At 46.6% G+C, this 25417-nt stretch overlaps 1 protein-coding gene across 1 annotated transcript; it reads right to left on the reverse strand.

The window, feature by feature from the left end:
- BMS1 (BMS1 ribosome biogenesis factor) lies at positions 1–25412 on the reverse strand. The gene is made up of 23 exons (XM_078603487.1): positions 25227–25412; positions 23732–24027; positions 22721–22911; positions 21796–21875; positions 21171–21359; positions 20758–20900; positions 19548–19669; positions 18540–18736; positions 17654–17823; positions 15255–16213; positions 14828–14929; positions 12867–13045; positions 11311–11392; positions 10910–10983; positions 9298–9525; positions 8140–8328; positions 4943–5123; positions 3744–3802; positions 3484–3606; positions 2808–2955; positions 2366–2541; positions 1737–1898; positions 1–919 (listed from the first exon to the last, which is right to left on the reverse strand). Exons 2-23 carry the CDS (start codon positions 23998–24000, stop codon positions 698–700), a joined length of 4245 nt encoding a protein of 1414 aa, XP_078459613.1. The 5' UTR covers positions 24001–24027; positions 25227–25412; the 3' UTR covers positions 1–697.
- Between the last annotated feature and the right edge of the window lie 5 nt (positions 25413–25417).

A 25417-nucleotide genomic window follows, 5' to 3' on the forward strand; every position in this document is an offset into this window, starting at 1 on the left:
TAGACAGAATATTTTATTGAACTCGCCAAAGCACATGTATGCAACATCGAGCGCTTATTTATAAAAACGGATGGGCAGAGTAGAATCGAGTGCATTCTACAAACTCAAGCCTTGCGCAATATTAACATAACTCTACCAACAGACCTTTTAACACAAATGTAAAAGATCACACATTTCCCAAAAATGCAAACATTTTACAAAAACGTAACCATCCCACGGTCTGGCAATGGTGAGTGCGGTGAGCTGGGTTCCATTTGTTTTCAGGGTTGAGAAAGTCTTCCCCACTTGCAAATATCAATCGACTTAGTTCAGAATAGCAATCTGATTCAAAAAGCAATTATTTTGTTACATGTAGCGAATGTAGATGTTGGGAGGGGCGCGCATGAAAATTCCTTGCATAAAACATAAGAATAGGTTCTTACACTGGAAAATGAATGCACATCAGGAGCAAACAAAACCATTGAATGTATGCTCATTCAACCTCTAACTAGTTTGGTAGAGCCAGACGAGTTGGAACAAGAGCATGGAATACAGCCATCTCCAGTCCTGCACACCACCACCTCCAAAACAGGGATGCGTGTATTTGGAGGGTGCCATGGGGAACCTTTCCCCATCGTGCCTCTCCCACCCCCGCCGTCGCCAGCACAGTTACAAGCTGTCCCACCGTCTCGTGGTGCCTCGGAGCTCGTGGTCACCACTAGCGGCGCGGGCCCGAGAGACTCGACTTCTGCTGCTTGCGCTCCTTCTGTCCGATGGTGCGGAAGACGCGCTTCTTCACCTCCTTGATCCTCTGCATCTTCGCCTCGTCCTCCTTCTGGCGGCGTCGCTGGTACTCGCCGTGCTTCTGCAGCGCCTGCTCCTTCTGCCTGCGCACCTTCTGGTTCTTGATGGTGCCCAGTGACTGTAGGAGCTCGGCGATCTGCGGTCATCAATGCAGAGGTGGTGGGTTAATCGGGGTGGAAACTCTGGCGCTGTCAGCCCGGCGCAAGTAAAGTGCGGGCCACGCGCACGCACACGGGTTGAGCCAAAGTGACTCACACTCAACGACAGCCGTCATTTTACATTAACTGACGATGCCGTGATGGGACTTGCGCGAGGCTAGGGGCACCGAGGCCTCATGAGTGTTAAAACGTTGCTGGAAAGAGGTCACATGACAGAACCGTGGCGTTATGGATTACTAACAGCCATTGAGTTAAACCACACAATTGCAGGTACCCAGAATGCATCCAAACACAGGCATCTCGTAAATGGCCCAAAACTTCACCACACCCATTTTTTTTTCATGGTTGCCGAGCACAGGCCTAAAGGCCTACAAAAGTGTTCAGAAACTAAAATTGCTAATGATGAGTGCAGAAAATAAGGCGTCGCACTTCTTGGATTGGCCTCGGTTACATGAAATTGGGAAAATATGACATGCGAGAGTTGCAGAGTGAAGCAGTGTGAAGAGAACATGAAGACAAATTTGCATCCAGTATCTTAGCTGAACAGTGTGGAAGTGGGGAAGTAGTCAATTTGGGACGAGTCATCCCTTGGCAATGGCGTAGGGTTTCGGACGTTAATTGAATGAAAACGACTGTGGTAGCAGCGATGAGAGGGAGACAAGGAGGGGACAGAACGACAGTGCGAGAGTGACTGCAGTGAATCCGTGAGTTAAGAAGCAAGCAAGCAAGCGAGCAAACATCATAGCAATGGATTCTATCCGAAGGGCAGCGGACTCTGTTAGACAAGGCACGCACCTTGCGCTCCATGGGCTCCCGGACGACAGCAGGACGCACGCGGTCGCGCGGGACGCGGCTCGCGGCCTCCGTCAACTTGGGCTTGGACTTGAAGGGCAGCGCTTTCTGCAGCTCGCGAGGGATTACCAGCGGGTTGAACACCCGCGGCTTCCTCTCCACAGGCTGCACGCAGGGAATGCATGGGCGCACGCACACACGGGCCACGAGAAAAAACAGGTTAGCATCCACACAAAGCATTGGGACAAGTACTATAAGCTAACGCCGACGCTGTTATCTATGGATGGAAATCCAACCCAGGTAAGCCAGGGTGTGATAGTGGAGTGGAATGAACCACAGTGCTAACTGAAAACCACATGCAATTCGCACAAAGGTAACGATCTCCATGGAGTCTAACTACACCGTTAGGACAAGAACCGTTGGTCAGCACCTATTTAGACCATAGTCGTCTCTCCAGTGTTGATGTCTGGCGCACACACACACTGCACAAGGCACTTATTTCAGGGTAGGTAATTGAACCCCCTTGGCCGGGTTTGTAGTGCACTGTATTAACGACTGCAACCCATAGAGCTGCACCACGACATGCGTGCAAGCACACGCATTCATAGAGGGGGGGCGGGGTGGGGGACGACCTTGTAGAATGAGTCCTGGTTGTGCACCAGCGGCACGCCCAGGTCCTTGCGCAGCTGCCCCAGGGTGCGCATGCCCGTCCAGGAGGCGCGCTCCTCCGTGGGCTTCAGCAGCGTCGTCACGGGGTTGTAGAGCTTGGGCACCTCCACAGGGCACCACGTGCGCACAAACACGATGTCTGCGAACGCACACATGTAAGTACGGATGGTGAAATTCTTTCACAGCATACGTAGCCAACATTTACAAAAACTGTCGCTTTCCCTGTGCAAGCACTAAACCTGTGGGCATTACCTATGCTCATTTGTGTTTGATAATATAAAATAAACGTTTTGGGATCGCCGATCGATCGTGCTCCATGAGCAGTTCATCACGGGCTGCGCCAAATCTGCAGTGGCCATGAAATGAGGGGGGTGGGGGGGGGAGACAGGAAGGGGTATGGCGTACCGCTCATGAGCAGGCGGTCCTCAAACGTGGCGCGAAAGGCTCCCTCGGGCGACTTGATGGCCTTCTTGATCTGCCCGCGGACTCCGCTCACGGTGCGCAGCGACGCTCCCTCAAAGCGCGCCACCTCCAGTGCCGAGCTGAACATGTCCTGTACTCGTACATACGCACACGCCGACAAAGACGAACACCACCCACATCGCCATGCAGTTAGGACAAATGCGTCTGTGTATGCTGGCATGACACGCAATAGGGCAGTGTGGCCAGAACCCAGCCGCCATCATCCTCCGAGCATCGATGGTTGCACGCCTTGCCATGTACTCGTTTAAAATCGAGTCGACTTAGAGCAATCCTGGGACAAGTTCAGATAATCGTCAGTGATGTTGAAAGAGAGCATGAATCAAACTCAGGTCGCCAGGTTCATATTACAAGCGTGGTAACCACGACGCTACCGCCCCCCCAGGCACACTTTCACAATTATCACAGCAGTCATGTGCAATTTTTCCGAGACCATCAAACTTGTAAGCACCAATGTTTATCACAGACAGCAACCCAGCGCTTTAAAGTAAGGACCACAGAAGTGCTGGCTCATTGCCTTGACTAGAACATTATTTACACGGCGCACCTATACACCGTGCGAGTAATTAACGAAATTTGACGGTTGCCATGCCAGTCATACCTTAATGAAAGTTGTATTCTTGTAGATCTTGAAGGGGCATCCCGTGAGCTTCAACTTCTTCACGATCTTCACAGACTTGTCCAGATCAAGCACGGAGCCAGTCGCCGCAATCCGGAAGTCCGGCTGAGAAGATCCGCAGTACAAAAAGAAACAAACGTGCAGACTCGGTGAACCCCATCGGAATGTTCCCCTCTCTACGCCCAACTCGATTTTCCTCCATTCATCTGGATATGGTTTTAGTAAATGTAAACGATACTTACAGAGGAACCAGCCACCGACTGCACAGCCAGGAATCCGGAACCCTGCGTCGTGATAGGTCCTGGAAAAGGAACAAAAAAAATACTCGGTACATACGAGTGTTGCGGGTGCTATATAATCTGCTCCTCTTCATGTCATGTGCCAGCAACCAATGTCCTTTGTCAAGGACCTCACATTGAGTGGCTTCAATCATCACATTTCCTTCCTCAGCCTCCAGCACCACCATATCTCCTGTACCTCGTTCAAGTGCAGGATTAAGACCTCCCTTTTCTCCCCTGGCTCTGACCGTCTTTTCTAGAGGAAGTATCTTCAACTCTACTTTCTATAACCATCCTCTTCTATCTTTGCCCACCTCGACCTCCCGCCACGCCCTATTTTATAGTGTCTTGAGATTCATCCACATTACACACTGTTCTGTACTAATCGTGAACACATCAGATTATGCTCAAGCATTCAAAGCACATGCATACACACAGCAATAATCTCCTCTGCAGCTGCTAATGAGACTGGCAATGAATACAAATGTCAATGCTATCATCATCATCATCAAGTATGACAGTACAATGTCGCATATCTGACTTTCTGAGGACTGTGTATAGGTGAATGTGAAAAGTTTGAAACACAAATAGCTTCCCGGACAAAAATAAAACGTAAAGGCCATTAAACGTGCCGAAAATGCTTCGCCGTGCATTATAAACAAATTATGTACTACAGATTTAAGAATAAACAAATGCGTGGTAACAAGGTCGGATTTGTGAACGCCAATATAAAACGAGTGACACCGTGTAGAAGTACCGCACTGGGTTTCTGACGGGTAAACCGATCACGGCGGATGCAGGACAGTCGGATATGTGACATAGTACTGTCACACTCACGACGTACGAAGTTGTGCGCCTTTTGGCGTCATCTGGTTCAACACCATGTGAGACTAGGCTCTAAGGAAAGCTGTCTCGGATGTGGACCAATCAAATTCAAGGACAGTGCATACATTATCAGAGATGTGTTTTTTGTTTGCATTATGGCTGCAGGTATTGTGGTCTATGCAAACATGACTCCTTGTAAAAAAAGGTGTCAGTTTTGTTGCCAGATATAAGGGTAAAAAAACAAATATCAAAAAACCGCTCGTTCGGTGGGTGGCAGAACACTCGCAGCTTGACCAGCGGCAGATTCCCCCCCCCCCCCCCCCCGTATGTCCACTCACCCCAGATGGCCGCGTGGCAGTGCATGTGCTGCGGCGTGTACTTGAGCAGGCGGTGCCGGCCATTGTGGTCTTCGATGTAGTACATGGGCACCGTCTGGAATCGCCGCCAGCCAAGCGAGAACACGAGCGGGTCGCGCGTCTTCAGGATGCGCTTGTGCCAGCGGTGCTTCTTCACCCTCATCTGCGGCACAGATCGACGCGGACGTCGTCTTAACGCGGACGCAGAGCAAAGTCGTATTTCATGTAGGCGCGCGTATATATTTATGTAAGTCGAGTCCTTTATCCATCCATTGCTGGATGAAGAACTCGCCATGCCTTTCAGTCCTGTTGGGGGTTGTTTGACCATACTTTGCGGTGTAAACAGCAGTTAAAATGGATAAGCCGACTGTTTCCTTCATAGATCCATCTTTGTATAAAATATCTTACGTATAAAAGTAATTTTTTGTCTGTGTGTCTGTCCATCTGTCTGCCTGTGTACGTAACTTGCGACGGATTTAACTCGCAAACGGTGGGGTTTACGTTTAAAAAAAGTACACAATAAGCCCAGGGGTGAGCCAGTGCTATTCGTATTTCACATCCATCAAGTAGTTAAATTAATAATTTTGTACTATTTATTATATTACTATGCTTAGCAAGTGCCAAAGCACGCATCTGCGCATGCGCGAAACGTAAAGCGGACGGGGGGATGCTGGGGGGGGGTAGCAGCCCAACCCCAGATACTAATGTAAAGTCGGGAGATACTACTGCAAGAGTCGGTAAATGCTACTGTAGAGTCAGTAGATACTGCTATAGAGTAAGCATATACTGCTATAGTCAGCTGATGCTACTATAGTCAGTAAATACTGATATATAGTAGTTACGACTAGAGTCAGTAGATACTACTATAGAGTCAGTAGATACTACTATATACTCAGTAGATACTATGACAGTCAGTATATACTGCTGTAGAGTCGGTAGATATACGACAGTCAGTATATAGAGTGTGTTGCGATGTGATATTTTACATCGTGATATTTTATTATTTTCTATTCACTTTAGTTTCATTTTAATTATTATTTGACTGTTATTATTTTTCTATCTACGTGACTTTACCGAAAGAACTATAGAATAAGAATTCCTGCAGTCACGAAAGTTTGAAGTCAAAATTTAACAGCTCCGATGTTAACCATGTAAAATTCATGAAAATAGGTTTTCCCCTTTTTTCTGGCAACAAAACAGGTGTTTAAGTTGTTTAACACCAAACTGAAACCTTTAACAAGGAATCATGTCTGCACTAATAATATATGAATTGTCCTTGAAACTGATTGGTCCACACCAGAGACCGCTTTCTTTTGAGCCTCGTCTCAAACAGTGTTGGACCAGAGGACACCAAAAGGCGTACAGCACAAAGACAATGTCACTATCAGAGTAATGAGAGCTCGGAGTGAGCAGCTACATTATGGGACCTCCTTTGCCAGTACCACAATATACTAATAGGTTTTTTCCCATTTTTTCTGGCAACAAAACAGGTGTTAGGTTGTTAAACACAAAATTGAAACCTTTCACAAGGAATCATGTCTGCATGAACCACAATACTTGTGGTTGGAATGTAGAATTGGTACATAACATTTGTTTAGAACTTTAAAAAATATACAAATAAAAGAAATGTAATATTAAAATTAGAGGATTTGCATTTGCGTCATTGTTTTGGTTACCCCCCCCACAAAAAATGATATCTGTATTAAAAGGAAACAAGATAACAGCAAAAGGAAACATCCTGTACAAATACCTAACCAGAGAGCAAACAGATAAGCGACTACCACATCTGCATTGAATAAGTAAAGGGACTGAAGCAATATTCTTGAATGTTAAAAAAGTTCAGCTCTTGACAGAGATGTTTTAATGTCTGGATGTGTCCGGGTCTGGGTTTCAAAAGCATGGTATTAGGTGTTCATATTCTTAGGTTTTCGGTAAAGTCACGTAGGTAAAAATTTTTTTATTAATAAAAGTAAAAATAAAATAAAAATCACGACGTTTCGGAGGCAACACAAGCTTCCGTCTTCAGGTGGAACCGTCACAGCACGATAGCTGTATCAAGTAAGAAGAAGCTTGGTTTTAATTTATTGAGCAAAGTGCCAGTGTGACCAGGTTTGGATACCCTTGTCACCCCCCAGCAATTGAGCTCCACATACCGACTGAACTCTGCTTCATAGAACCCAATGATCGATGCTCCAGTGCTCACCAATTCACTCTAATCACTCAGTTGCCGGCTGCTTTATGATTTATAGGACTTTGGGGCTGATGCGCAGCAACTGCGATAAAAAAATAAAAATCACTCATAATTATTGTTTTACCCTTTTATCTGGCAACAAAACTGACACCTTTTTTTACAAGGAGTCATATGTTTGCATAGACCACAATACCTGCAGTCGTAATGCAAACAAAAAACACAACTCTGATCATGTATGCACTGTCCTTGAAGTTGATTGGTCCACACCCGAGACAGCTTTTCTTAGAGCCTAGTCTCACATGGTGTTGGACCAGATGACGCCAAAAGGTGCACAACTCAAAGACAATGCACCATCAGAGTATGAGAGCTCAGGGTAAGGATTTACACCATTGGAACCTCATTTGCTAGAAGAAAAAATATGATAATTGTTTTTTTACCCTTTTATCTGGCAACAAAACTGACACCTTTTTTGATATAATCCAAAATAACTGATGTCAGCATTAACCCCGAGACGAATGTAGCACTTTTAAGGATATTTAACCAATCACGTGGTGTTTCAAAATCACCCAAATCTGTTCTCATTTATACAAACATCATTGCAGGTGTCCCTGGATTTGTGCGTTAGTAGATGCATTCCAAAAAATGGCGCACAAAGCAAAACCGCACGAGACAGCTGCATGCCAAGTGGCACACACAGTACACACACAATGTTGACCCACGTTTTACCGCTTTGCCACATTGGAATTTAAATCGCAAACAGAATTTTGGGTAGAAATAGGTTAGACACATACACGCGAAATCGCATAAAGTGAGAAAAACCTGCATATGAAACAAAACACCGCACACCAAGCTACAATGATTAACCGCCGTGGTCCCATGGCTATTAGGATCAACATTTACCACAGGTTCAAATATCACCGACCTGCCATCAACTTTGATCGTAGAGAGATAATGAACCAGAACACCGACGCAATCACATTTTGTTTACCTGCACGAAGCCGACATTTCCTTCACCGGCGCCAAGGCCGCCAAGGACGATGGGATATCTGGAGTCCAGGTTTGCGATGAACTCACAGGGCATGCTGGAAACCTCAACACGGAGGTACATGCCGGGGCGGAATCCCTCGTAGAGCACACGTGCCTCCTCGCTCACGTCCTCAAATTCCGCCCTGTTCAGCTGCCGACCGACACAGCAAGCAGTTGTTGAAGATCAGTGTCCTCAAAGTCTACTCGACCTTCCTCTCCGATCATTTACCCCACAGTCGGGGGAACCCTTCCCGTACGAGGGGCCGAATAGGCCTTTGGAATACTACTGCTGGCGAGCCCCATGTGAACGCACGCCCGAGTCGCTTCCGTCAAGGCACGAGGCCCCTTGCATAATGGAATTAACCGAGTGTGCACTTCAATAAGAACAGTGTAGTCCGGTTGAAAATATTCCTCCCCAGAGCCTGAGTATGGTCAAGATCCTTAGTGATCAAAAAAATCAGGCGGTTTCTAAGTAGTAGAGGCCTCGTGAGGGTGCAGGCTGGACTAGAAAGGTTCCCCCGGCCTCGATTAACGGCCAACTGGGAGCTGAACCCGGGTCAATGACATTACAACAGTGTGTATGTTAACCATACAAGACAGCCAAATGGGGACCACGATACTGTTCTGATAAGACCTAATGAGGATGAAACCGGTCCACATCTGTCTATAACTGCATTATTGCTGAAGTCAATTGGTCACAGATGCTCAAATTCATTTTGTTATGGTGAACTAAGAGAAGAGGCCCACAATGCACTTCTTCACAATGATAATGGTTGTTGCATATGTACAAAGGCACAGTGCTTTTTACACATTTTTGCATGTTGTTTGAAACTCGGGGCTGTAAGGTGGCCAGAATATGGCAGTACGTTGATGTATTTAAATCCATGTGGCACAGCTTTTGTATCTGCCCCTCACACGCAATCAGTAATGGAATTGGCCCACCACTCCCAATGCAGATGTATACACGTATATTGAACTTCTTTCACACCGTACATAGCCAAATGCGCTAATCGGAGATCCCTCCTGACAAAGAATCGGGGGGGAAACACAGTGATATTTACCCAAATAAAGAACACCAAACGTCATTTTCACCGCCCACGAGCGACGGGCCCCCCCTCACCTGTGCCTGCTTGTCCATTTCCGCCTTCAGGTCGTCGAAGTACGTCTCTCCGCCCTCGTCGTACTGCGAGTCGAACATCTCCTTCAGCTTGCGCTTCTGCTCCAAACGCTTCCCCCGCAGGTCGCTCTCTTCCTCCCCCCCTTCCTGCTGCCCCTTCTCCTTGCCCTCGACGTCATCATCGTTGGCGCCGTCCTCTCCGTCGTCCGAGCTGCCCGCCTCGGCTCCCTCCTGCCGCGCAGAACCCATGGAAAGTTGACGAATTGTCACCATCGTCCGATATGTAATGCCGCGCGCGCCTCCCGTGCAATATGTCTCAATGCGCCCCACCATTAACTATACGCTCGCCTAGATACTGTAGAACGCTGGCAAAAAATCCCTTGGATTTTTATGTTTGACTTCGTTTGGAGATTTACCCAAGACCAGCACGAGTCGCATCGGCAAAGATATTTAATTCTGAGTGATTTCAGTTGAGTCCAACATTCTTTAAATATAAGAACAGAACTGGACCTGCACATCTCCTCGATTAATGAAAAATGAAAGATGAGTCAGTGCGCCATTGTGGCCATGCAAACCAAACTACGGCCTACATAGCAAACCACTGTAGCTTGCGCTCCCTTCAACTGAGAAATAGCAAAACTGCATGAACTCTCCTGAAGTCCTCTCATGGCTGGCAAAGCTTGACATTAGCATTCAGTTCCCGAACATGTTGCCAAGTGCAAAAATAAAATAGAATATCCTTGCGGCCATGTATCCTTGCTGTACATGTTACAGGCTCGTCCACGACCTAATACACGACCATTTGATGTCTTATGACATTAAAGGTCTCAATAATAAGTCACCCTTTTTGAGCAAAATACACATTATGGTCTGTATGGGTATTCCAGATCCAACCAACTAGGGCTGATTCCTCCGGGTTAATAAATGACGAAGTGATCCCCAAAACCAAATATACGAAGTTCCAGCCCTAACAAGAAAATTGTCCAGATTTAAGAAATCCTTTACAGTTTTAAACATTTGAGATAGGCTTCAATTATAATATATTAAAAAAAACAGTGCATGTTATTTCATGGTGCGTATACTTTCAGGGGAAGACAAACGATCGCAGAACCTCTCACAAAGAGGTCCTTTTGACGAAAATGCAGTGAAAATATTTATAAAAGTCGTCAATCGTATATATTTGTTTATTATTCCCGAAACTGAACAAGTAACCACAGTTAACTAGTGTCTGTTAGTACCACAAGACCAATAATTTAATTAAAGACAATGCATAATAAATACAATTAAATAAACAGCAAATTACTTCTTCTTGGTTGTTTCGGTAAAGTCACGTAGAAGGGAAATAATAAAAATAAAAGAATAAAATACAATTCTCACGACATTTCGGCCACAACGCAAGCAGCCGTCCTAAGGTGAAGATGCTGTCTTTCCGACAGACCTGTTCTTCACCTGAGGACGGCTGCTTGCGTTGTGGCCGAAACGTCGTGAGAATCGTATTATATTATGTTTGATTTTTATTACTTTATTATTTCCCTTCTACGTGACTTTACCGAAAGAACCAAGAAGATGAATCCCTGCAGTCACGAAAGCTTTAAATCGAAACCAAATTACTTACAGTGCCAGCTGAATCTTTCTTCCCATGAATAATCGTTCCAGCTTCAAGGTCCTCAAAGTCACCATAAAGGGCATCTTCAAAACAAAACAGAGAGTTAAAGGTGGCTCAAGTTGATGAAGCACATACAAAAAAAACATTACCTTTCCCCGTGGAATTGCACCAACAACTTGTAAAGTAGTGCAGTAAACACAACATCATCATCAGCCGTGATCAATCCACTGCTGGATGAAGGCCTCTCTCTCCAAGCGGTTGCCATCTCGCGACAAAAATCAACAGACCACCTCTGCACGAGCCGAGGTCGCCACTCCCACATCTCACCACTCCCACATCTCCACGACGGCCGTCCTCCCGCACGCCAAGCGTGGATCAGGCACGAGAGGTTTGCCGAGGGTGCCCCTTACCGTCTTGCTCCAGAAGCGTTTTCGCGTCCTTGTGAGCCTCCCACTTTCCCGTGACGAAGCAGTCCTTGATGCTCTCCACCATCTGGGGCGAGGGGACACGCACGCCGGGTGCGGGTTAGCGGTCACAACGTGGAGCGAGCGTGCTGTGCCTTCACGCCTATTAACATCTCTGGTCCTACCTAGGCCTCAACAATAAACATGAAAGGCAATAATAATTCAGATTTATAAGCCATCCTCAAACAATGGATCTCGGAGACAGCCGTGCAAATAAAAGAAGATTGGAAGTTTACCGGGGAAAAAAAAACAGAGACCAGATAGAGAACGAGAGGGAGGAGGTGGATTTAAACAGGGGGTGAGGGTCTTTCAGCCGGGGATTTAAAAGTCTGGATCCATTGACTGCGATGGAGACAACTCTGCTTGCACCTGACCTTTCTACTGTGGAGGCATTGCTACTGATGGGCATGTAAGAAACGATGCGTCGATTTACGGATGAAATCTTTTTGTCTTCTACTATAATTCTGCTATTGGGGGATGTCACGAGGCAAAGCATGCACTTGGAAATCTCGCAGAGCAATGCTTTCTCCCCGTGTGCTGTAGAGAATGACCTACAGAAGCTAGATTCCTCACAACCTCTTCCGAGATGCCTTCAAATAATGTTTCATACCCACGCACTGGGGAGTGAAATACAAAACTCGAATGTGATGCCGTTTTGAAAAGTTATTGCCGAATGGGCTGAGTCCACCAACTCACTTTGATTTGAGAACTTGGTATAATCACAGGCGACTGAATGGATTTGAACCCAGGGGGGCTCAGCGCTCTGCCCACTGGGCCCACCTCCATCAAGCCCTCGGTGCCGAATTGTTACCATGCCTCATTACGACTGATAAATACACACCTGGACTTACCACCGACCATGGATCTTGGCCTCACCAACGTAATAATCACCTGATCTTACAATCGAACACAGCACAGACCTGAGTGTCGAGGCACATCTGGCCGTCCCCTACACGGGCATACACATAAGCTAAAACCAAACCATTATAATACAATCTTGATTTTAAGCTTTCGTGACTGCAAGGATTCACACTCTTATGTTTTTTCGGTAAAGTCACGTAGGTAAAAAATAATAAAAATAAAATAATAAATGAAAATAAATCAATTAAATCACGACGTTTCGGAGGCAACACAAGTCTCCGTCTTCAGGTGGGACCGTTTTTTACCTACGTGAATTTAACACGTAGGCTTTCGCGACCAATATTATTCATAATCAACGTTTTTGGGTTTAGATCGCGTTATTTACGTGTCGTAACCCTCCACCACCCGACACGGCCAATCAGTAAAAAAGTGTCACGTTGACAATAGACAAATAGTTCACTGCTTTAGCCCACCGGTGTGTTGAAGCGTGAAACCACAACATTTACAATTTGAGTACGTTTCGCTGGTAATTGCATCCAGCATCATCGGGCAACTTTACCGAAAAAACCTAAGAATTCTGATTCTTACTCTGGAGCCGACACCTGGCCGCACACGTAACCCCTCCGTGGCCCCCCCCTCACCTCGTCGAGGTCCCAGTCCTGCAGGTTCTCCGGCGGGTACCGCGTCGAGTCAATGTCGTCGAGCCGCCCTCGTGCCGTGCGCTCGGTGCGATCCGCCACGCTCACGCGGAACAGCCCTCCCAGCTCCCCCCCGCCGGACTCCCCGTCACCGTCCTCCTCTCCCTCATCCGCCTCTACTTCTACCTCGTCATTCGTCAGTGCGGAGGGCAAACACGGCACTGCTGTCACCGCCGGATATAGCCATCGTCGCACACCAGAACAACAAGAGCGGCCATTTATATTTGAAATCGGTAAAAAAAAACTCAATATTTCAAGAACCGCAACGCACGTGAATACGAGACGGTGGTGCTCAATAAATACCGTCACGAAACAGTTCTTAATGAATTTTGATTGAAAGCTTTCGTGACAGCAGGGATTCATATTCTTGGTTCTTTCGGTAAAGTCACGTAGAAGGGACATAATAAAATAATATAAATATTAAACAATAAAAAAATTACAAAATATAGTTCTTAATGAATCGCATTCCGCTACGGAGCCGCAGGTTGCCCGACCCCTGCCAATGGTAAATTCGGCTTCCATAGTCAGGGGTTGGCTACCAAAACAACGATTTTTTTTCGAATTTCAGCAGGTGCAATGCAGTCATTAAAGAGCCACCACATGTTAGCCGTGGCCAGGAATCAAACCCGATTAATTTAGATCATCAAAATAATCAGGCCCGGAGTCACATAAAATGATGCTCATAAGCACCACGGGCGTTATCGTCATCATAGCTCGTCCTTCTGTAGCACCACTTGTAATCAGAATAATATTGTTAATCACAACCGCAACCATCCACATGGAAGTTGTCACTGTCGTTCATCAAATCAGCGTCAATGCCCGATTTTGGCACGGCTGTCATTGTGACCACTGGACAAGAAATGATCCCCCCCCCACCCCCCAAGTGAATCAATTGTCAGAATTCTGGGCTACGACTCCATCCAACAATCGATTCATTTTGTTCTCGCCTTGACCATCTCATTTATATTCTCCTTTTTATTTTTGCCCAGTTTGTAGGTTGCATCTGTTTTATTCATCTAACTGTAATAGTAACATATATTAAAAACTCACATCCTTCGATAACATTCATGTTCTATGAAGAGTCATTGCCCAAAGTGTCACCAATCATTTATTCCTTTCAAGGAAGCACAAATTGATGAATGTTTCGAGTTTTATTGTGAATTGATCATGTGCACCCTCTGCCAATGGAACAACACAGAATAATGTGCATAGAAGAAGTTAATTTACAGCGCTGATGTAAATTCTTTGCAAGATGAAGGGCAGTTTTGGGGGTTATTTTTTTTTTTACCATTCCTGGCTGTAAGGGTGGTTTGCCCATGAGCAATTCAGACATCATCAGTCACCAACATTGTCCAGAGCCAGGAGGCGGGTCGGTCGCACAGTTCATACCGCAGTGCGCTAACCATTGCACCACCGCTCCGCCGAGCGGTAGGATAACATTTGCATATACTTTGCTCAAGCGATAAATAGGTCGATTTCCACGCGCGTGATGCAATGCATCCACCGCGATCTTAAGAATCACTGAATCTACGGCTTCATATCTCGTTTACACGTGCCTTAAGACCATCGTGACTGTCCACGGTAACAACAGCCGACATCCCTGCCCCCCCCCGTTCACCGTTTAAACCGTCCAGTGAACTCCGGTTGTCTTCACAGCAGCGGATTTTGGCTAGCTATCGAACAACGACGGTCACCGCATCATGCGCTTTCAGATGCGCTTCTGTGGCCATCTGGAACGCTCTTCCGTCCGATATTAGGAAACCACACTTTTAAATCTCAACTGAAAACGAATTTCTTTGTACCTGAATTTTGTGTTGTTTCTTGTCCTCCCCCCTGCACCTCCGATTTAGCACGGTTGGCTACGTACGGTTCGAAAGAAGTTTAACATACAGTCCTATACATACCGTTCCCGTAGACGAGTTTCTGCAGATTCCCTGTTGCCCTGCGCCGCCGCACAAATGCCTCAGCAGCCTTCTTCACCAGGTCCTGCTTCCACATGACAGCGCCTGCACAAACACACAGCATGCGGCAACGGTAATCTGTTTGCTTCGATCAATTTTATCCCAATCGTGCCATCAGTGTAACACGAGACGAAGCAACTATTTTAATCTCTCAAGTGCAGTGCAAACCTGTAAGAGAATGGCCCATGGAAGCGGATATCATAGAACTACCGCGGAGATACCTTCAAGTGGCCTCTGGCCCACAGAGCAGAGGGAAAAGCTTCAAATCAAGATTAAAAACTTTCCCGCCCACCCTGCACATGAGAGTATTGTTCGTTGCACGAATCGCTGGCTATCATCACGACCGTCGTGTGTGTGCGAACACGCATACCTTCCGTTTCCCTGTCCGCGTCCTCAGTTTCCACAAACATATCCTCGCTTTTCAGCATCTTCTCGACGGCATTGTCATCACTGTCCTCATCACTGCCATCATCATCATCATCTTCTTCATCACCCTCATCATCGCCACCGCTACTGCTATGGTCGCGTGAAGCGTTGCCCGAGTCCATGGGAGCTCTTTTTGAATTCTTTTCCCGCTTACTCTTGGCAATCATCTTTGTTGCTTCATCACTGTCATCATCACCGTCATCGTCATCATCTTCGTCGTCATCGCTTTCATCACCGCTGCTTTCATTACCATCTCGGTCTTCAATGGAGTCTCCCAACCCTTCAGAAACATCTCCATTCGATTTTTCTTGGCATTCAAAATCGGAGGCTTCACCTCCTGACTTATCCTCATCACTCTCCTCGTCACTCTCTTCTTCGTTATCGATATCATCATCACTGCTACCATCTTCATTGACAGCCTCATCATCATCATCGTCGTCGTCGTCGTCACCATCTCTATCGAGGGAAGGCTGCCCTTGCTCCTCGTTCTTCTTGATGCTCACCACCCTTGGCTCCTCTTCAACGTCTTCGTCTGTGGAAGCCGCCGTCTCCTCCTTTGTCAAGACGGAACTTTTCCTCGGCCTTTTCGCCGGACTCAACATGGGACCTACACGGCCAAGGGGATTTTTCTTTGGACTTTTCAAATATTCCTCTTTCTCATCTTCATCATTATCACCATCATCGTCACCATCATCGTCATCATCATCTCCCGAGTCCTCCTTTTCATCCTCTGATCCTTCACTGTCATGTTCTTCGCTGTCATCATCATCATCATCTTGAGCGCCAGCGTCACCACTTTGAGAACTGAACACAGCCCGGCGTCTCACCCGACCCGTGCCAGGATCCGTCACGCGCTCTTCCACGGGGGGATCCGTCACGCGCTCTTCCATGGGGGAATCCGACCTGCAGCATGGTTACAATTGTTGTTGAGTCTTTAACAGCAGCGATCTAGTTTGTCAACACATTAACCTCAAGACAAGCGCGATGGCTAGAAACACGCGAGCACATTGCACAATCCAAAACAACACCTCAACACCAACGCCATTTCATAAATGGCTGCCTACGTAACCTTATCAGACGATTATTAAGGCTATACGCGCTAGACAAATCACGAGAGATTTATTTAGTAAGATGTAATGATCGAATTGTCACAAATTCGGGGTCACAATTCGATTCGTGAATTGTTTCTCCGTTGCCCTTGTGGCACATGTCACATCTATTTGGGTTCAAGGGGTTCCATGCACAAATCACAATCGACGACTATGAACTGGGAATACTAGATTTGTATTAAAATTATTAAATGCACGTATCATAAGATTGTTTGTTGTATCGTTCATATTTAGTTCTGCCAAATGTGTCCGTAATGTTAACATTGTAAATGTTTGCTATATGCAGTCATGTTTTTTATTTAGATTGTGCCTGAATCAATCACAATTTCGTGGTCAGTAGAAATTTTTAAAAAATTCCATGTTCCTATGGTGGGTCGTTTTAAAAACCAACATGAACATTTTTTTTATTTCTCACCGTGAAGACCGCACAATTCTCACTACCAATGGGGTAACACTGCTTTACACACACACACACACAAGACCAAAGACAGATCCCCCAAATAGCATGAACTGACTTATGTGGCAAGTGCTGTTAGCGAGAGCACCTATGAAGGCCTGAACATCGGACAAGAGGGTGGTGGTTGTGGACAGCACCACACCCGGTCCGGTCCCCTTGTCTCACGAGTGGCCAAGTTTAGACACCACTCCAAGTACTCACAAGTCCATCTAGGGCAGGCCCAGGAACAGATCGTCACTGGTGTTGGCCGTGACCACGAACCAAACTTGGGTCACGGGGTTCATACCACCGCTCCCCACAGGCAAGTACAGTTCCATCCAGTGCCAACATGCAGTGTTCTTATGGTTCCCTGCACCACAGCTGCCATTTCTATCATCTTCATTGCATAGAATACATCTTCTTGGTTCTTTCGGTAAAGTCACACAGAAGGGAAATAAAATAATAAAAATAAAACATAATAAAATAATTCTCACGACGTTTCGGCCACAACGCAAGCAGCCGTCCTCAGGTGAAGAACAGGTCTGTCGTCATTCAGACGCTGTCTTTCCGACAGACCTGTTCTTCACCTGAGGACGGCTGCTTGCGTTGTGGCCGAAACGTCGTGAGAAATATTTTATTATTTTTATTTTCATTATTTTATTATTTCCCTTCTACGTGACTTTACCGAAAGACCCAAGAAGATGAATCCCTGCAGTCACGAAAGCTTTAAATCGAAAAATGCATAGAATACGTTAATTAATCGGCTCCACCCAGTTCATCAGGACGAGCGCTACTCACGGTGGCTCCTCTGCGCCCGGCTCCTCCTGCACGTCAAGCGACTGCATCGGCTCCGAGCGGCTGAAGAGCGCCATGCGGCTGGCTGCCATCTTGACGTCCAGCGTGGACTGGTTCGCAATGAGCGTCTGCACGAGCTCCTGGGTCGGCCCCTGCGTCTCCTCCAGCTCCTCCTGCAACGGACGGCGGCGGCGGAGAGAGAGCGCACAAGGCAAGGGAAATTAGGTGACGGGAAAAACGGAAGGGACGGAGGTACAAGGGACGGCCGGGTGTCAGGGAAAGGAGGCCACAGTGAAAGAGAGTTGGGAATTGGGGAGCAGCAGACAAAACAGGACAGCAGAAAAAGGGGGCATGAAAGTGAAGGAGGGGTCGTGAAAATGGGTGGCAGTAACACAGAAAAGAGAGCAAGGTGAATTAAATGGTTATAGCCATAAAGTACATGACAAAATCAGAGGCTTCCTCTTACTACTATGCCTATGCTCTCATCTTAGCCAGTGAGTTAAAGATAATCCTTTGAATCCTTTACCCAAAGGCTCAAAATTGATAGGCAATACCTAAAATGTTTCAATGTAATTACAATAGAATCCTGAATGCTCTCATGTGAATAAGCACTCAATAAGGAATTGGTCAAATATCCCAAACTGTAAACTCGTGATAATTTATCTGAATAGCACTTTTGTTGGGAAAGCAGGCGACATTTGAAATAAAACTGTTACGTAGCACAACATGGAAAAAAAAAACACGAAATTTTCTGAACAAGAATCTACGAAAGTGATTGCAGGTCCGCAAAGCTCCCACCGGACATATTGTTCTAGACGCGTCCGCACACCCGCATGTCTGCGTGCGTGCGTGTCTGCGTACGTGCGTGTCTGCGTGCGTGCGTGCGTACCTGCCCGTGCTTGTGCGAGTGGCTGCCGCCGAGGTCGATGTAGACGGCGTCTTTGTCGTAGACGATGCCTCCGACCCCGGAGAAGGGCGCGTAGATGAGGCGGTCGCGGTGGTCGAGCGTTCGCTTGGTGCGGCGCTCGGGCAGGGGACACGGGTCCGGCAGGAAGCTCACGTCGCGCAGGAAGAAGTCGCCTGCGCCTGTGTGCGTGTGCGTGCGTGTGTGCGCGTGGGGAGCGGTAGTGTAGCAGTTAAAGCACTTGCACAACGAACCTGGTGACCCGAGTTCGATTCTCACTCACGGTCAATACTAGTGACGATTATCCGAACCGGTATTGGGCCTCCAAGTTCGACTGAGCCTAAAATGAGTACCTGGTGCGGTGTGCAAACATCACCACTTGGAAGACAATAGCGGCCGAGCGTATTGACCACCCACCCCATTTGTGTGCCGTGCCGGCCTTCATAGGTACTCGCTAACGGCACTTGCCCCAACAGTCTGTTAAGGCTATATGGGGGATATTTGTCTGTCTTTGTGCATATACATCAGCGAGCGCCTATCACATGTTTTATTTTACCAGGTAAGGTCCACTGAGCTATTTAGCTCTTTTTCAGAATCGACCTTGGCCACAGATGATAGCGCAATTAAGTGGTTTATCACATGGAAATGTATAGCAGCAGCCAAATACTCTGCATGTATGTTGATTATAAATGTGGAGTGAAAAACCAGAGTACCTAGAGAAAAGTCCACACGACCACTGGGAAAGCATGCAAAATTCAAATAAACGGGCATTAGGGTTGAGATCAAGCCCACAACCTCCTGCATACCAGGCGAGGTAGTAAACATCTCGCCACCTCGGTGCCCCACGGTGGCCCTCATTGTGCCCGCGCGGCATGCAAAGAGGGGCGGCACCAGCGTAACGCGCGCCCAGGCGCCCGACACTCATCGGGTCAGATACTCGCTCGATGCCACTACTGGAGTGGGCAACCGGTGAAGGGACTGTCGGGAAATCACCTGGGATGTGCACCTGCGAGCGGCTCTTGAGGTGGGTCCCGTGCAGATACCCGTAGAGTGACACCAGGCGGTCGCACTTGGGGTTCAACCGGACCTCCTCCGGGTTCGTCAGGTCCTCAATTCTGATGGGACGCAAGCGCACACATGTACTTAGTAGGTTTGCGGCGAAACGTTACTGCGACTGATACATATTACTTGGACATTTACAAACACCTGCTTGTTTTCTCAGAACAACGTCAGTGCTCACTATTCCCTTGGTATACTTACTATAATTACCCAGGAATGTCTGTCCTTAACGCTCGTGACGTCACTCCACATCGAACAGCCCCCCTCATTAACAATCATTATAAGGTGACGCTCTCCAAATGGACACCCCCCCCCCATTCATAACAATTAGCGGGTGACGTCACTCCACATGGGGGGGGCGAGGCGCCTCCTCCCCCCTCCTCGGCGTCAACTCACAGCCCTCACTACAAAGGCAGAACCCTCACGTCACGCGATCTCCGTGACGCTGTTGAGACATCGAAGTAAAAAGGACGTCATGATGAACAAGGGATTATAACCTTTAAATGAAATAGGTCTGTGTCACCGCGGGCTTACAAATTGCACACAAATTGATGCAATGAATATCACGTCGCAGTCTGCTTTTCGCTTGCAAGTTTCAGATTTACTGCAATACACCCGTCCTTGTACGGGCAAAAGGCTAGTAATATAATACTTGTATATATAATAACAGCACACGGCTATTCTTTAGCTTGTGTGAAAAACCTTGTCAAGTTACAGAATTACTATCACTTAACCTATCACGTGGGTGTTCATGTAGGTGTGTGTATACATCTGCGTCATATATGTATGCGGCGAGTGGTGGCGTAGTGGTTAAGAGCTCGGCGCTTCAAACCATGCGACCTGGGTTCGATTTGTGGCCAGATCGAATCAAACGAGTACTTGGTGGGGTGTGTAAACATTGCCACTGAAGAGACAAAAGGCGGTGAGGCTTGGTACTGAAAACCCAACCCATCGTACCATGCCGGCCTTCATTAAGTGCTCACTAACAGCACTTAGCCCAAAATTCTGCTTTGGTTACAAAGGGGGATCTTGTGTTATTCGTGTATACATGCATCCGTGTACGCATACGTGTGTGCATGCGTTACATGTGTGTGCATGCGTTACATGTGTGCGACCGCGTGCGTGCGTGTTTGTGTGTGCCTGCCTGTCGGCGAGCATGTAGGGGTGCGTCGTCTGCCAGGTGAGGGGCCGAAACTTCATGACAGAGATGAAGCGGCCGAGGTTGTGAATCTCCTGCTTCTGGTACTCTCCGTTTACCATGCCCGACAGGTAAAACAGCTTGGCCCCCTGTAGGTGTTAGCGCAAACACAACAAACACAATAAGATGACCGTAATACACCGCAGGAGCAAGTGCTATTTAGCCAGCGCCTCGGGCAAGTACGGTACACACAAAAGGATGTGGTCCTTCCCTTGCACCTCCGAATAGCACGGTTAGCTACATACTGCGCGAAATAAGTTCAACATGCATACACATACAATTGGATGGGGATGTTTGTGGACAGTTAAACATCTGGCTACATTTGTCTCCCCAGTGCTGATATTTTATTAACCCAGCACCTGGTAGATCTCGGTCCAGAAGCGGTGCTTCAGCTTCTTCTTGGTCTTCTGCAACTGCTTGGAGTTGCGGAAGGCGTCCAGGTGCGTGAGCACGCCCATGAGGCGCGGGAAGCCGTGCACCTGGCAGATGTTGAGGAACTCAAACGTCTCCATCTCGAAGCCAAAGCTCGCGTCGATTAGAAGCAGAACCTTGAGAGAAAATTCACGACAACCACACATCAGCGATATTTATGTGTCACGGATGTGACACTTTAATATGAACATGTGACCAGGATGAATGACCGGCTGAAAATTACAGTGATAGAGAGATTACTCAAAGGTTGCAAGGGAAAGAGGAAAACCATTATCTGAGTATTAAAAAAAATCTAACTTGTAAAAGATAGAAGCGATCTCAGTTGATGGATGCAGAAATGGACACCAAGTAGTGCAGAGACCATTGCTATGAGATATAATTTAATGAAAACCAAAAATAATGCACCAATGGCGAAAGAGGCCAAGGGATTCAAAGAATGCGGCAGAGCCAAGGAGGGGTGTTGGCGGGTGTCAAGGTAGGGCACGGAGTACAAGGCAGAGAGGATGGCGTTTGTGATGATGACTGTAATCTCGGGAAAAATTGGGCACTCACCAGGTCAGCAACTTTAGCAATGTCGATCATGGAATTGATGTCATTGCCACATTCCATGATTGTCAACCGCCGTTTCTTGCCTGTTCAGGAAAATTCGCATTGTTTAATCACTCATCCATGCACCAATATTATTAACTCCGTTATTCATATCCACGTGGAAAAAAATTGATATAATGTCGTGTATATTGTAATCTTCCCAGTTAAAATTCAATTGTGCTATTAGCATAATTTCATGAAAATACATTTTCCATTTGTAACTTTACAAGAATGCATTAGCTCACAGATCCATCCCAGTCTTATTTATTCTAGGGCACTGCACATACCCTGCTATAGTAGAGTTCACAACATGGTAAACCAACAGAGAGCTTACATCTCAAAAGTTACGTGTCGAATTAAATATAACAATTTTAAAACGCGTTTTTGTGTGTGCGCGGTCATTGTCTGACTGGGCTGAGACCATCAACTCAGTCCAGTTGAGGACCCGGTTTAATCACAGGATAATAGCAGAGGCGGTTCTCATTGCTCCAACATGGTGGTATTGTTTATTTATTCGCCTTCCGAGCCTCCTGACAACCTCCAGATTGCACTGTCCTTATCTACTCACAAGATGATATAAATTTCCACATGATAAGCTACTTTGTTGAGCTATCATTTGTCATGCAGGTCACTTCCGAAAAAGAAGCTAATAGCTCAGTGGGTTTTACCTTGTAAAAAAAAATTAGTTTAATTGGTATATATTTTTAAGTGATTTTTTATTTTCCTATACTTTGCACTGCTATCGTGTTTTTGTATTGTTTGTTGTTCTAACGTTCTGACCTACCCCTACTGGACATCTGCGAAAAAAAGAGCTTTATAGCTCATCGACTTCGTCCAGTATAAATAAATATTCTGAATTAAGGCATGCCGGGCCAGGGTGCGCTCTCACCAGACACAATGGTGATGGGTCCCTTGGGCTCGCTGAGCTTCTGCCGCGTGAAGTTGCGCACGAGGCAGCTCACCAGCGTGCTCTTGCCCACTTTCGGGGGCCCTACAACGGCCACAAGTATAGGCGGCGGCTCGAGGGGCGTGCGATCCACCAGGGGAATGTGGTGTTTGCGTGCCTTCAGGTCCTGAGTCCTAAGTGAAGCCACAGCAGCAAGAGATTAATATAAATATGCGTGAATGCATTATAATTCACAGTTGGTTATGTATGGCGCGAAAGAAGTTCAACATACATATATAAAATAACATTTTAAAGTCCATACAGTTGCATGTGACATGTATTTAACAATAATTTGGTACTTAAGTAAAATGTTTCAACAATGAGATCCAAGTATGCAGTCAATGTAAGACTTCAGTCTTCTTTCATATAAAAATAACTCACTACTATAGCAGCCCACCTGTTACTTGTTTTTGTGTCACCTTAAACATTACTACCGTCATCTAGGTTAAACGGATATCATTCATTCGAATCCAGATTTAATGACTATATCTTAATGCCAAAAAGGCCCTATTAAGGGCCAGAAACTGATCACGCCAGGTCTTTTTTAGTTTACCAACTAAATATTGATGGGACTGTTAAGCCCTAAATGTGATATCCTGGCTGGAAACTGGAGAGCAAAGAATATTTACCTTTTCGCCTTATAGGAGACCACCAATGTCAATATATCATACAAATGACAAAACCATAAAAACATTTAAAGAATTCTAACTACCAAGACTTATATTGGATGTACCACCGCATCTATATACCAATAATTACAGTTCTTTCATATGACCAGATAACACGAGTTTATTAACAACTGTACATCATTTGGCACACTAGTCTCATGCTGTTCTATGACATACATCTCTCTTCTGCCAGTTACTACTTCCACAGTGACCGTACACTTTTGTGGGTGATGTTGACGGTAGCGCTAGAGATAACAACGCACAAACCATACGTTTACGCGCGCACCTGTGGAACTGCTTGGCCATGCGCACGGCCGAGTGAAAGGCGAACGCCTTGGGGTTACGCCGCCGTGCGTCCTCCACATTCTCCGGCGCAGACTTCGCTCGTTCTGCCTTCTTCCTCTGGGCTCCACGGGTCCACTCCCCCTCGCCTGCTCCATGCTGCTGACCATCGTCGTCGAGACCGAGCTGCTGAAACTTGCGCTTCCTCTTCTTGTCAAACTTAGGGCCGCTCTGCCGCTTGCGGTGCAGCTTCTTATTATCCTCCTTTTCCATGCTGCTCTGCTTTGTGGCCTTTTATATCTTCATATTAAAACACACACACAACAATAAATGCACTCGTTACACCTTTATGCAACAATGACCTCATGACTTATAATCACAAATCCATATACAGTATTGGGGTTCAATGGTGTGTCAGTGGTTCGCTTACTCTGATATGCACCGAGCAACCCGAGTTTCATTCCAAGCCACGGCAAATGAGATGTGAACCGGTTCCGGATCCCTTTCACCAACCCGCACTGACCAGCGTGAAGTATAGTCAAACAACCCCCATGACAGACAAGGTATTCATCCATAAGTGGATTGACAAAGGACAATTAATTATAATGTATGTATATTTATATTTGAATGCAGTGGGGGGGATGAGGCCAATTTCACTCCTCCCACACTAATCCACGAAATAAATCCAAATGAAAACTCGATGTCAGCTCAATATAAAAGTACGGTGTAAACGAATTACACTTCATGAACACGGATTTACGCACACCACACATTAAGTTTGTTTAATAATAGATTTTAGGATTAAATGTTTAACACCAGTAAATCACACCGACGTATGCATTTAGAAAGTCCACGCAGATGAGTTGGCAACCTGCTTGCTGTACTGCAGCCAATTAGAACATAACGTGCCACACACCTGAATTCTGCTTATTCCCCCCGCCCTCGAATCACCGTTCTCCAGGCGTGCGCTGAACAACTAATCAGCAATGCTCTTAACATATTTGTGTTATTCAAAGAGTATGGACAGGGTCGATCAACCCTTTGAGGGTTCGTAACAGAGGTTTTAGTTTGTTTGGGTTAGATCGCGTAAGTATGTGTCGTTAATCAAAATTAGTTAAGCCCAATGGTCATATGAATGAGCGTTAATAAGTGCATAGGAAAAGGCGATAATTTGAGGTTATGGACGGGCCGAAACGCGTTTTTCATCACAGCAATATTTCTCAATGCAAGCAGGAGGGGACACGAGTTCTTCATTTAACATCTCCTGCACGATACCCATGTCACAGCCTGCGAACCCCCCTTGAAAGTCTTTCGCGTCTCGCCAGGGTGGCGCGCCCAGCGTTTAAGAGCCTCTGAATTCGACTCGTTAACAAAGTAAACTCAAACGTACACACGCCAACTTAAATTCACTGCGCGATTACAAACGCGAATGACCACACATTCATTTGAGCGCACACTTCACAGGCCGCACACCGCCTTCAGGCCCGGCCAGCACTCACCGACGGCGAGTTCAGCCCCTCCACGAGGGAGGAGGTAGGACACCGGCTGTCTCGTTACTGCGCGACACCGCGCGGAGTCAACGCGGCCACGAGTAGCGCGAAATCGAGAATTCCCACTCGGCGGAATCAAGCACACGTGGAACCAGACGTGAGCGCCGCCATGTTCGGGGAGACGCGGTGCGTTGTGGGAA

This window comes from Lampetra planeri, chromosome 20, assembly GCF_965212315.1.
Source record: "Lampetra planeri chromosome 20, kcLamPlan1.2.h2, whole genome shotgun sequence".
Lineage (NCBI taxonomy): Eukaryota > Metazoa > Chordata > Hyperoartia > Petromyzontiformes > Petromyzontidae > Lampetra > Lampetra planeri.